The sequence below is a fragment of the Cydia splendana genome, chromosome 17 (assembly GCF_910591565.1).
Source record: "Cydia splendana chromosome 17, ilCydSple1.2, whole genome shotgun sequence".
Classification (NCBI taxonomy): Eukaryota; Metazoa; Arthropoda; class Insecta; order Lepidoptera; family Tortricidae; genus Cydia; species Cydia splendana.
Genome location: NC_085976.1, coordinates 17,621,760 through 17,635,651, shown reverse-complemented (window position 1 = coordinate 17,635,651; position 13,892 = coordinate 17,621,760). Strand labels below are relative to the sequence as shown.

The 13,892-nt window shown below is 37.8% G+C and overlaps 1 protein-coding gene and 1 long non-coding RNA gene across 3 annotated transcripts in view; one reads left to right on the top strand and one right to left on the bottom strand.

The window, feature by feature from the left end:
• The window catches only part of LOC134798948 (uncharacterized), a 283,510-nt gene that overhangs the window by 2,681 nt on the left and 266,937 nt on the right, over positions 1 to 13,892 (top strand). The gene's annotated exons all lie outside the window — the stretch shown is intronic.
• Positions 1 to 13,892, bottom strand: part of LOC134798902 (phosphatidylinositol 3-kinase catalytic subunit type 3) — a 36,418-nt gene that overhangs the window by 11,729 nt on the left and 10,797 nt on the right. The window contains exons 7-10 of one of the 2 annotated variants that reach the window (XM_063771293.1): positions 13,159 to 13,331; positions 12,734 to 12,801; positions 1,386 to 1,491; positions 553 to 659 (exon numbers count right to left, since the gene is read on the bottom strand). In XM_063771293.1, the coding sequence (XP_063627363.1) occupies positions 553 to 659; positions 1,386 to 1,491; positions 12,734 to 12,801; positions 13,159 to 13,331 (454 nt within the window). Of the gene's footprint in view, positions 1 to 552; positions 660 to 1,385; positions 1,492 to 12,733; positions 12,802 to 13,158; positions 13,332 to 13,364; positions 13,538 to 13,892 lie in introns of both variants that reach the window. The other variant, XM_063771292.1, reaches the window with a different exon arrangement.

The following is a 13,892-nucleotide window of genomic DNA, read 5'->3' as shown; positions in this document are numbered from 1 at the left end:
TAGACCCGTCTATAAATGTGAGTTAATTTAATATGTGTTCAAAACGCGTTATAAAGTTTTAAATATTATAGTCACCAATTATACAGTCAGCAGCAGAAGTTGCTAAGCGGGCCCCCGTAGCCAACATGCCAATCGCTAACGCTCCGTAGCGAACGAAACGCAACTGTCTGTCACACTAATATGGTAGAGTGATAGACAGACACAAAGCGATTCGATGGCGAAGCGCAAGCGACCGTCACGTTGGCTAGGCCGCCTGGTGTTCAAAATGATCTTGACGCGACTTTATTGATAAGAGAATAAGAGCGTGTCAAGGTACTTTGAACACCTTGCCAGCTTAGCAACTTTTGCTGCTGACTGTACATTAATTCAATTTAATTCAAACAAATTATTCTTTAATAAACCTGCCCGCGACTTGTCATAAACTTTATGTGAAATGAACTCTATCAAATTATCAACGCAGTATATTTTTTGAAAACCTTTCGTGCTTAAGTATTGATGGAACTGTAGGAATACATAATACATACTGTGGATATCTTGTATGTATTATCCTACCTTCGTGTATTTCGTTGAAGTCCTCGTATTTCAATGCCTGTACGAGCTGCAGGAGGTACAGCAATAGATCTTCGTCAGGTGCCTGCTTCAGTCGCGAAATGGCGTATCTGCAAAAAGTAAAGTTAATAACAATATTTTACTTTGCACCTTAATTGCCGTGATTTTTTTTCACTACCATTATTACTAACTGTAGTGTGTGAAAAAATGTGCTAAATAAAAATCACAATGAACATAATGAGTACAATGATATGTATATCTCACTTTACTCTTACTATTTTACTAGAAAACTTAACCGCTCCATATTTCTTAAAATAAGGTGTACATTTGGGATAAAGGCCGTGCGCGTTGAAGGGTCTGCCATCTTGTGGTCTGAATCGGAAACATAAACTTGACATTGACACTTAACACCAAAGAAGGTGCTGCCCTCTACAGTTCAGGTACGTTTTCTTGTGCATTGTAGGTTCTGCCATCTTGAGACACGTCACGCCGATAAACAGGAGGCTCCTGTGCTGCCCCCTACCTACAGTTCAATCACGCTCCCTATAACTTACTTCCTGACAGCGGGATGTGTGAACTTGGGTGTGTGCAGCTCCAAAGCGTCTTCCACGTCCATGGGAGCCCATTGCTTCATCATTAGTAACCAAGCTGTTTTCAACTCTATCTCATACAAAATAAGGCTCAAAGTAACTTACTCCCTGACAGCCAGATGTGTGAACTTGGGTGTGAGCAGCTCCAAAGCGTCTTCCACGTCCATGGGAGCCCATTGCTTCATCATTAGTAACCAAGCTGTTTTCAACTCTATCTCATACAAAATAAGGCTCAAATTAACTTACTTCCTGACAGCCGGATGTGTGAACTTGGGTGTGAGCAGCTCCAAAGCGTCTTCCACGTCCATGGGAGCCCATTGCTTCATCATGGACAGGGCTTGGCGCACCTCCGCTGCAAAACATACTCAGTTAAACAGTTGATAATAAGTAATAACATCTGGGACACTCAAAAATGCGCGTTTTACCAGAGATAAGACCTGGCTAGATCGATTTATCGCCTCCGAAAACCCCCATATAGCAAATTTCATCGAAATCGTTAGAGCCGCTTCCGAGATCGCCGAAATATATATACATATAAATAAATATATATATGAATAAATAAACAAGAATAGCTCGTTTAAAGGTATTATAGATGAGATAAAAGATACTTACCTAGCCTAAATTACGCAATAATATTTGTATTTTTTTTTTTCAAAAGCCTAAAAATTCAGAAAAGCGATCTTCTTTAGTCAACCTTTGGGTGTTATCTCTACTCCCATACTCTGGAAAGTAAATGGGAAACTAAATAAATAAATATTATAGGACATTTTTACACAAATTGACTAAGCCCCACGGTAACTGCAGTTTCAGAGGAATTTACTGTGTGTGCTGTTTTTTTTTATAGGGATAGTTTTATAGGCATGGATTTTTCCAAAAAAGATTTCCTTTATTCCTATTGAGGCATATATGAAACCCTAAAGAGTGCGCAGGTTTTTAACACTGCAACACGAATGTGACAGCACTATGCTTGCGTCCATAGGTTACAGTAACCGCTTACCACCAGGCGGGCAGTATGCTTGTTTACAACCGATGATTATTTAAAAAAATCTTTAGGCTAGGTTCAGGTTAAGTCGGCGAAATTATCATCTCGAACTAGATTTTACCAAAAAAGAAAACACTGTTTAAAATGCAATAATTTTCTAACATCTAATTATCTATTCATCAGACTACTTCGCAAAATGATAATTTTAAAGTGCAAATGAACGTGTTACTTTTAAAAATTGGCTGTGACAGACAGACGCACGAGTGATCCTATAAGGGTTCCGGTTTTTCCTTTTGAGATAGGTACGGAACCCCAAAAAAACATTGTAATCGACTTAGATGTCCCTATAAAATTACAAATACCATGTGTATCTGTTATTAAATTGAATATTTAAAAGGGAAGTATTTATTAAGGTATCTCCATTTGTTTGCTTTATTATTCCATTAAGGTCACGAATCTAGTCTGAAGACAAGACAAGGTTACGTGAAACTATCATGAATCACGTAGTATTACTTATACATTAAGCACGGCATGCTTACGTTTACTTATCTTCAATGTTTGGCCCGTTCGGCGCCATCTACTTAGGCTGTTACATATTCTCTGATTTATGCGTTTAGGTGTTCCTTTGTCTATAGTTTTTATTTCACAATATACCTACGATTCAATAGTGTATCACAAATATGTGACTTTTTACGGTTTTAAATAATGGCATATATATAAGATAACGGTTAATATGAAGCAACTACAAAACTACAAATGGGGTTAGCCGGTCAAGTATTTTACAGATGCCGCCAGCATAGCTTGCCCTGTCGATCCCTAGGATTGTGTCAAATTCTTGTTTTTTTTTTGGAATTTTATGGCCTGGATGCCAGCCCCTTAAGCCAAATCTCGTAGAACAAAACTAGAGAAAGGGGCAAGCTATGATGGCGCCATCTATGCAAACCTTTGACAGTTGCCAACCCCACTGCTAAATTTTTATATACAGTCTCAAATGGATAGTGACGGCCCAAGTGGCCAAATATATCGTAACACACCTTTGTTACCATAGAAATAAGGATGTATTCCAATATACGAGTACACTTTAGCCTCCTAAGGCCCAAGGTCCTACCTATAGCACTTATTCAGTTCGATGAAATTTAAATCATATACAATTGGAACGGAGTCGCATTTCTTTTGTTTCGTTAAATTTCAAACAAAACTAAAATCAACTCTATTCCCTGCATTAAAGGTTCAAATTTCAGTAACAAATGTTAACTGTACCTCAATATATTGCACAGGTTATTATGTGAACATACTTTCAAAATATAACATTTGATATTTTAAAAGTGAGTTTGTTTTGGAAATAAACGAATACATACCATTGCTAACTTCCTTTTGCGGCATTCTTAACACTTCACATTAGTCTTCAAAACATCACTATGTCACAATTTTCACATAGTTATATAATAGTTATAAAACTTATAAATAAATAAAATAATAAATAAATAAATATTATAGGACAATTTTACACAAATCGACCTAGTCTTACGGTAAGATCAATAAGGCTTGTGTTGTGGGTACTAACTAGAAGACGATATATATATTAACCTATTACAGTACTAACACACAGACCCCAATTTCACCACGGTGACAGGTGCGACAATTGTAAAATCACTGTTGCTGACGTCACAGGCATCCATGGGCTACGGTTACCACTTACCGTCGGGCGGGCCGTATTCCTGTTTGCCACCATCATTGTATTATTTAAAAAAAACTTTATTATATCGGAAAAAAACAGATATTTCTTTTGCGAAGTTTCTGACAATTGTCAAGATTTAGAAGAATTGTAGGTAATTCTTGACAGGTAATGAGTTATATGTCGGAATTTCGTGACAATTGTAGTGTTTCTTGTGACAATTGTCCATTACCTCGCAAGAAGTTATCTCAATTCTCAAGTCTATTAAAACTAAAGCCGTCGGTGATGATAATCTGAGCTTGGATATGCTTATGCTCGTGGCGGACTCAATTGCTCCTGTACTGTCGCATATAATAAATTTTTCTTTCTCCTCTGGTGTCTTTCCCTCGTGCTGGAAAAACGCTCACATAATTCCACTTCCTAAAGTGTCTAATCCTTCCTCGTTTTCCCAATATCGACCTATTTCCATCTTACCAGTCCTTTCCAAGATAATTGAACACTTTGCTAATAGACGTCTCTCTTCTCATCTCAATAGACACAACATTTTTAACCCTTTCCAATCTGGGTTCCGCCCCGGGCATAGCACCACCACTGCTCTTGTTAAAGTCACCGACGACATTCGCTTTAATATAGAAAATAAAAAGATCACCGTTTTGGTTCTCTTAGACTTTAGCAGCGCGTTCAATACAGTTGATTTCGACATTCTTCTAGCCTTTTTAAATCTTTTTAATGTTGCACCCACTTCATTGTCCTGGTTTCGCAGCTACCTCTTTGGGAGGCGTCAGAGGGTTCGAGTTGATGATAATCTTTCTGATTGGTGTGAACTTTCTTCTGGCGTCCCTCAGGGGGGTATTCTCTCTCCATTGCTTTTCTCCATTTTTATAAATAACATTACAAAGTCATTAAAATCTTCTTACCACCTTTACGCAGACGATCTGCAAATTTATTCAGCTGCCAACCTTGATGATTTCGATTCCCTCGTAAACCAAATTAACGCCGATTTAGATTCCGTCCGTTTGTGGGCTTCATCTTTCGGTTTAAAAGTCAACGCCATGAAGTCGCAAGCGATCGTTTTGCGAAGTCCACATTACATCTCCATACTGTCTGAGCAGGTGGCACCTAGAATTTTCTTTGATGGTATACCAATTCCTTTCTCACCCACTGTTAAAAATCTAGGGGTCACCATGGATCAGACACTTTCCTGGGCGCCTCATGTCACTGAATTGAGCAAAAAGCTGTTTGGATCTCTCCATTCTTTAAGGCGCCTTCAGAACTTTCTTCCACTTGATACCAAAGCCATGCTGGCTCGGTCCCTGTTACTGCCTTTACTCGACTACGGCGACGCTGTGAATCTGGACATGACAGAAGAACTCCTGAACAAGTTAGAGCGCTTACAGAATGTCTGTATAAGATTCATTTTCGGCCTACGGAAGTACGATCATGTGTCTTACTACCGTCAAAAACTCAATTGGCTTCCAATCCGCCGCCGTAGAGATCTTCACACTCTTTCTCTTCTCTTTAATGTTCTTTTTACACCTTCTTCTCCTTTATACCTCTCTCAAAAATTTCAATTTCTGGCTGAAGGCAGTGGCCACCGTCTGCGTTCGAGCGCGAATTTATCACTTGCCATCCCTTCTCACAAATCTCGAGGATACAACAAGTCCTTCGCAGTGCGTCCAGTGAAGCTGTGGAATGAGCTGCCTGTTTCGCTCAGGCAGGCACAATCGGTTGCGTCGTTCAAGGAGAGGTTAAAGAAACTATGGTTATCTGGTGATCTGACTGATTAATTTGTCTATATTTCTATTGTATAGTTGCTTTATATCGTTCTAATTCTTTCCAATTTTTAGTGTATTTTCCCCATTCCTTTTTGTGTAATATATGTATGTTTATCCTATAAATTTGTATTTGTATCCTTTATCTTTCTGGTACCTTGTTGTACATTTTGCTGCATTTGTCACCCTCTTTTCACTTTCTCCTCTCATCTACTCAAAGATTAACTGGAAGAGATCCCTCAAAGGGATAAGTTCGCCTTTGTACTTCTTACTAATTGTATGTTATTTTTAATATGTCTTTTTGTACAATAAAGAGTTTACTACTACTACTACTACTACAATTGTCATAAACTTAGCAAGAGAAATATCTGTTTTTTTCGATATAATAAAGTTTTTTTTAATAAAACAATGATGGTGGCAAACAGGAATACGGCCCGCCCGATGGTAAGCGGTAACCGTAGCCCATGGATGCCTGTGACGTCAGCAACAGTGATGTTTTACAATTGTCGCACCTGTCACCGTGGTGAAATTGGAGCCAGGGGTCCGCTTTCTCAAAACCTTGTAACTTGTAATACAAGTGGCAGTCCCTTTCTAACAAAAACTGTCAAAAAGTGACATCCGCTTGTATTACAAGCTTTTGAGAAACGGGCCCCTGTAACGCACCATGAAAAGTAAAATATTTATTTTTGCGTTAGGTACGGTACAGTCACGGTAATAACCTACCTATCGATACCGTAGTGTACGCTCGTACTAATTAAGCTTTATATTTTGTTCTAATTAGTACCATAGTGCTCAAATTACTTCTTAATTGCACCAAAGTATTCCCTATAATTAGTAAGAGTGCGAAATAGAACTAGAAAAAGGTACAAAATTCTAAATTATGCTCAATGTTCTACTATAAAATTTGGCTTGATAGATTATACCTTACGCCCCTTACGGTATTGGAATAAGGTAAAAATGTGAACTATACATGTTCATAATTGTGATGGACAGATACACTCTGTACAGTTGGGTGGAAACATATGGAAACCTACTTGAACTTTAAGAATCGCAATAGGTTTGATGTTTATTTGACACTAACTTCTGCAAAACTCGATCTGTTGAGTTAAGTACTTTTACATTTATAGTATTGTATTGTATACAGGGTGGCCAAAAAATAAGTGCATTCCCGTTGCCAGGAGGTTTTGGGATTATACTGACCAACTTTTACTATGGGACCAACCCCGAAATTGCGAAAAAAATTTGGCCGTTTCATACATTTTGGCTGGTCTATTTTCTATGGGAGGGTAAATATTTTTTCGCGATTTCGGGGTTGGTCCCATAGTAAAAGTTGCTCAGTTTAATCCTTAAACTTCCCTGGCAACGGGAATGCACTTATTTTTTGGCCACCCTGTATAGCTATGTATATGTAGGTACAGTAGAGTCCGGTTATAACGACGCCTAAGGGACCGCTGATATTGCGTCGTACTAACCGGACGTCGTACAAAATGAACTGCCAATTTTAATATATTTTTTAATCAAAATAATTACATAATTTTGTATTTATTAATACTTATGCGACAATCAAAGAAAAAAAAACATTTCTTTTAAAATATTTATTTACGTTCGTATTACGACACCTTGTCTTAAATGGAGAAACTAGTGTGTTTAGAAGAAGCCACTTTTCAAGGTACGCGTAGGTACTCACTCGTCATCCGCAAATTACTCGAATCCCGTAGAATAAAAAGTCGTAATTCTTGGGGAACTAGTCAAACTGACGTTGTTTTATCACATAGTTCCTATGACCACCTTCTGTGTCCATCATCAGATCAGCTGGAAGGTACCAAAATATTGCATTGTCACCCAACTTACATAATTATGTACGTGAAGTTTAAGCTCAATTGAATAATGGGAGTTGTTTTATTTAGTTTGCAAGATTACGAAAAGTCACATGACTATTTCATCCTGCTCCGTATAGGCAAAAGGGAGAGGGGAGTTGGGTGCGCGGGACGGAGTAAGCTTCTTACCAACTATTTATTTGTAAAAACTACGTCGCTTGTCGTTGTAACCGGACTTGACGGACGGATTTTGAGTCGATTTCCGTCGTTAAAAGCGATCGGTCGTTATAAGCGGGGTCGTAATAAACGGTTGTGCTTTCATAGTAGCCTGTACTAAAACCAAACAAGTGCCTATACTTACGTCGCTATAAGCGGTTGGTTGTTATATGCGAAGTCGTACTAACCGGACTCTACTGTACATATCTCTGTTAGTAGAAATGTATTTATTTATTTACGTCCCTCGCGTGCTCATTGGTGCGACCAATATGCAATTAAACATCAAATCCAGTTGAGGGATTAAGAGTCCAAATACGCGTCATGGGATTTATCTGAACTAAATATCTTATCTCGGAGTACTGAAGTTCTTACAGGTTGTTAAAACATTGCACCTTTAGATAAACTAAGAATAAATAATAACAATTCTTGTGACATTGACATAAGATTCAATTTTACTTGGCAGGCGTTTATTTTTTCACTCTCGAAGATTTTACAACGAATTATACTCTTATTATGTTAGTTTTACACTATCAGTTATTTACATCGTATGTATTTAATAATGCGTTATTTTAACCCGGAAACGTTTTGTAGACTCAATAACATTATTTTCTTTAGCTCGATTATTTGCGAAAATATTTAATTTATCAAGAAATGGTTGTAAATGACCCCTATTCGTCAGACAGACGGACATGGCGCAACTATAATGGTTCCTAGTAGTAACCTACGGAACCCTAAAAAATAGACCGATCTTGTCGCAAGTGAAGAATTTTATAGCATATCAGGTACAGTCGCCATCAGATATATAGGAGCGGCCAAGGTGTTCACAATATCTGAACACGCGCTCTAACGCCCTGACAATAGAGGCGTGTTCCGATATTTGTGAGCACCTTGGCCGCTCCGATATATCTGATGGCGACTGTACAGCTCTGCTCGCGCCAATAAGGCCTAGTTTACCCTCTGGGTTGGAAGGTCAGATGGCAATCGCTCTCGTAAAAACTAGCCTACGCCAAATCTTGGGATTAGTTGTCAAGCGGACCCCAGGCTCCCATGAGCCGTGGCAAAATGCTGGGACAACGCGAGGAAGATGATGATGAGGTACAGCTCTGCTCGCGACAGTCAGACAGAGTTTTCTAGCGTTTATAATAATTAGTAGGGATTGGGATGTTTATATTAAATTTTACAACGTATTTACATAATCGTGGTCACGGCTTTGGTTAAGAGTAGTATATCTAAAATGTTTCATTTCAAGTAACGCAATGTTTTCAACACTATTCACGGTCGAGAATTAAAAATAAAAGTCAAAGGCACTGTACTCGTTAGTCAACAAAATTGACCTCAATTGCATTAGCGTAGTTGCATGGAAGAAAGGTACTTCGAAGTTCCATGACTTCCGTGTAAAAAAATGAATTGCAATTGAATTCGGGTGATTCTCAATTTCCGAATCATCTCGGAGAATATCGTGTGATTACGAATAGAAATGAGATATGTGATAGAACTATGGGTGATTTTTGTCATACTGTAGCCAAAACTTACGTTTGAATCCGTTTATTTATAGAACCTAAGTAACAAATAACTTGGCATGTTATTGTTTATTGTTATTTAAGTAATTTATTTTTCTCGGGGTAAGAGAAACCGTATGAGTAAAGTTCTTCTACGGAAAAATTAGTTTTTAATTTCTTTAAGTATCTTTAACTGTTTATTTTCCCTACAAGTGTCCACCTTCCCCCATAGTTCCTCTTATCCCACCTTATCTTAAGTTACGTTTAGTTCGGTATTTTAATGCTTTTTTTATATTATGCATTACATTAACTTTGATGACGGACCCTAGACAATCATTTAATTTAAAATATTGTTACACCCTCTATTATGTTCGTTTTACTTAAAAAAAAAAACAGGTTCTATGAATAATTAAAAAAACAAGATTGATTATGATTTAGTCACGTGCTACCCATAACTATTAAAAAACAATAAACATAATTATCAATACAATTAAACTATCATTTAAATATTTTCTTTGTTTATGATATAGCAGCAAACGAGCCTGCAAGTCCTGCAACACCAGAGGGGTTAAAAGTGCGTTACCGGAATTTAAGATGGGAGTACTCTCTTTTCTTAAACTCGTATCAATACGGAAATACCCAGTAAAACCCATTGTCACAAAGCAAAATGTTTTGTTCTATCCTTAATTGTGTTTATTAACTTATACTTAGCATCACTGATGTCGTTCGCAGACGTTTCTGCTTGTTAAAAAATAAAAAAAACTTTAAGCCAAATGTTTTAACCAAACTTCAAAAAGTGCAAAAGCACAATGAATTTACTAAATAACAGGAAAATAAAATATTAAATTAGTTTTTTCCTACAATCCACACACAACACATATATCCGAGCCACAATAAAAAACCTAAATCACTTCACAGTTTTTTCTGAAAAATTTAAAAGTCCGCACTATTCATAACTTAAAAACCGTTAAACACGTTCGTTTCTTAAAAAATGCGGTTGAAACTGGCACGCGCCAGGTTGCCCAAATCTTGTATAATCATTACCAATTACTTTTACAACCTCTTATCTTGCTTCACCGATGTATTGAAAAATATACATTAAGAAGTAAAACATAAGGTTGCTTTTAAATTTTATAAAGTCGTTAAACGTGAGGTTTGTTAATTAATGTAGGATTGTGTAATATTTGGACGATTAATGTGCAATATAGTTAATGTGACAGTTATGCGAAGTGATACTTAGGTTAATTATTCGCTACGACGGTTTTCCGCGGCATAGGCCTTTTGAGCTAGGCGATTTATGCATTTTTCGAGCGAGCGAGCGCGAAGCGTCTCCGTTTCAGCTTAGCCTCCTGAGACCCAGAAGCATTTGTTTTGTTTTTGAAATTGGAACCCTTAGTTACACAATAAAAGTTCAAATTATATTTTGGAATATGTACAAAAAATTTTACGCAGGGACTTAGGAGGATAGGAAAAAAAATCTTTCAAAAACACAAATGTGAAATTTGCGAGCACGTTCGATAGGTAATATGAGTTTCCTTTGTTGATTCAGTTTTACGATATAGGTACCTGTTTCAAAATGGCAGAACCATACATTTATTCCGTTTCAAACTTTGCAAAGACAGATTAGCTAGTAGTTTACTTTGGTCAGACAAAGATTTAAGTTCTAATTTTGTCAGTTCTGCGGGCTCAGCACGGTTCCATTTTTATCGACTATCACTATGCGCGTCCCTTTCGCACTTACATACTTGTTAGAACGTGACAGGCATGGTGACAAGGGATAAAAATGCGACCGTGCTAAGCCGCCTGGATCAAAGAGCGGTTTTTAGGGTCCCGTACCCAAAGGGTAAAAACGGGACCCAATTACTAAGACTCCAATGTCCGTCCGTCTGTCTGTCACCAGGCTGTATCTCATGAACCCTGCGATCATATATCATGAACCGTGTTAGCTAGACAGTTGAAATTTTCACAGATGACGTATTTCTGTTGCCGCTATAACAACAAATACTAAAAAGTACGGAACCCTCGGTGGGCGAGTCCGACTCGTACTTGTCCGGTTTTTTTTTATGATATATGAGGCAAACGAATCTCCTGATGGTAAGCAATTACTGTCACCTATAGATACCCGCAACACCAGATGGGTTGCTAGGGCCTTTAAGATGGGAGTACGCTCTTTTCATGAAGGTTTGAAGGTCATATCCGTCCGGAAATACCGCAGGCGACAGTTCATTCTGCAGTTTATACTCTGTTTCTTTAGGTATTTAAATAAAAGTGAACAAAAATCTACCCTTGAATGGCTCCTTAAGCCAGTTGAGGCTAGATGAAAACATTACATGATCAAATAATGTAGATTAAAATCAGGTCGTTCAGTGACAGATCCAGGCGGTTTTGTATTTGGTTGGTTAACCAGTAAATGTTATAACTACCCGAAAATGTACAAATGGTTTGTTTACTTTTATTTAAATACCTAAAGATACTACAGCTGTGCGAGGAAGGAAGATTGATCACTTGAGAAGATCTAAGTGGTGGAGATTGAAGTGTAGTCGCGTAGAGCTATGGCGGAAAGAAGTTTAAGTATATAGTAGTTATATAGTATAGGTAGTTTGACGACCGGTCTGGCCTAGTGGGTAGTGACCCTGCCTGCGAAGCTGATGGTCCTGGGTTCGAATCCCGGTAAGGGCATTTATTTGCGTGATGAATACAAATATTTGTTCCTGAGTTATGGGTGTTTTCTATGTATATAAGTATGTATTTATCCATATAAGTACATATGTATATCGTCGCCTAGCACCCATATTACAAGCTTTGCTTAGTTTGGGGTTAGGTTGATCTGTGTAAGATATTTATTTATTAATTAATTATTTCCGCTTTAATTTTGTAAATTGTATTTTAATGCTGGATAGTTAATTAATTATAAATACAAGTTGTTTTATAGATAAATGCATTGCACGGTTTCATTGCATTATTATTTATCGCTCATTGCGTGACTTATAACGAGTTACTATGTACCTAGTTGAAACAATGACTACTACCAACTACCAACGGAACATATCGTCAAGGCTAAAACATTAAGTAAAAGTTGATATACAACTTGTCCAAGTACCTTTAAAAGAATATAGGCAAGCATTTATCGATAAAATCACCGTCAAAAAAGAGACCCAGTGGTAAGGCTAGTTTCTGAAATTATTTTTAATTCCATAATGTATCATTTTAAAAAGCCAGCCAGGTGCGAGTCGGTTTCGCTCCCTAAAAATTGTGCGATGTACGCAACCTACATCGCACAATTTTTCACAAAGTTTTTGTTCTTTCGTAAGACTCACGCTAGACATTTAAATATCTGAGTAACTGAGTAAAATTGGAGGGGACAAATTGCACTCGATTTTTCCTTTACAAAACAGTGGAAACTCAATGTGGTGAAGTCCGTCATAGAGCAAAAACTGTCGTAATAATCTGTATACGTACCTACGTCGCTCAGACATAGTCAGAAAAAAGAGCTTCGCTCCTTCTTCTTTACTGACCTTCTGTAAGTGAAGTATTTGCAGTAATATAAGAATTAAAAGCGACGAAAGAGCTTGTAGACGGTCTTCTCCAAATCGACCTGATGTTTCTCTATTTTTACTGAAAGTTGTGACATACCTGGTCGGTTCCAGTTGACGCATTCCAGGAACTTGGTGAGCGCACGCCGATGCGACGACAGGTAGAATCTAAAACAAACCATTTTAGTATCAATATCAGAATTGGATTATAAAAGTATTCTTGGATTTTGAAAGAATATGTAGATCAGTAGATATCCTGTTCACGGCACCAATTATAAAACCCTAACCGTCAATTTGTTTATAGAGAAAGCCATAAAACACAAACACGTCGTTCAGTTTAGTCGGCCAATAACATAGTTCCATAGAACGGAGAAGACAGAAACAACGTAGTCCATAATACGTTTCCATAGTTTTATTTCACAATGTAAGTTTTGTTTGTTTACATTATTTTAAGACCTTATTGAAGAGAGTATTGGGGGATAAGAATGATTATTCTACTCATATGCAGCTCATGACTATATGTACCTGTATTTCCAGAGTAAGTCTTGGTATGTTCCAGTAAGGGGTGAAGCAGGATGTGCCGCTACTATGGCAGTCAACTGGTCGCGTTCAGCGGTGGTGGGTTTGGCATCTCGCCAGCCTTGCCCGATGCGAAGGGAATGAGCTAGACGATGCTGTTTGTGTTCTACTAGGTTCTCCTGTTATGGAAGACTGTCTTTAGACTTGTGTACCTGTATTTCCAGAGCAAGTCTTGGTATGTCCCAGTGAGGGGTGAAGCGGGAGGTGCGGCTACTATGGCAGTCAACTGGTCGCGTTCAGCGGCGGTGGGTTTGGCATCTCGGCCGCCTTGCCCGGCACGGAGCGAGCGCGCTAGACGATGTTGCTTATTTTCTACTAGGTTTTCCTGTCAGAAAAGGATTTTATTATTAAGGGCGTTTTTTCAACTCTTAGACTCTGCGAGGTGAATAAATTTGGGATAACTTCGAAAGCGGGATAATTTTAGCAATTATCAAAATTACTTCGCATTCGAATTACCTCAACACAACCGTATCATATCTTGTCCATTTTTCAAAAGTATTTGAGTACCGTGAGGATAACTGTAGGTACTTGTTTTAGCGGAATATTGGAAAGAAGTTCTAAAAACGGTGCATATAATTGTTGCATATTGTCTGTAAGTAAACACATACGTCAAATTACATTTTATACCTATTTAGAAATCTATTGCATTATTATATTGATAAGATTCTTTAATAGGTTTA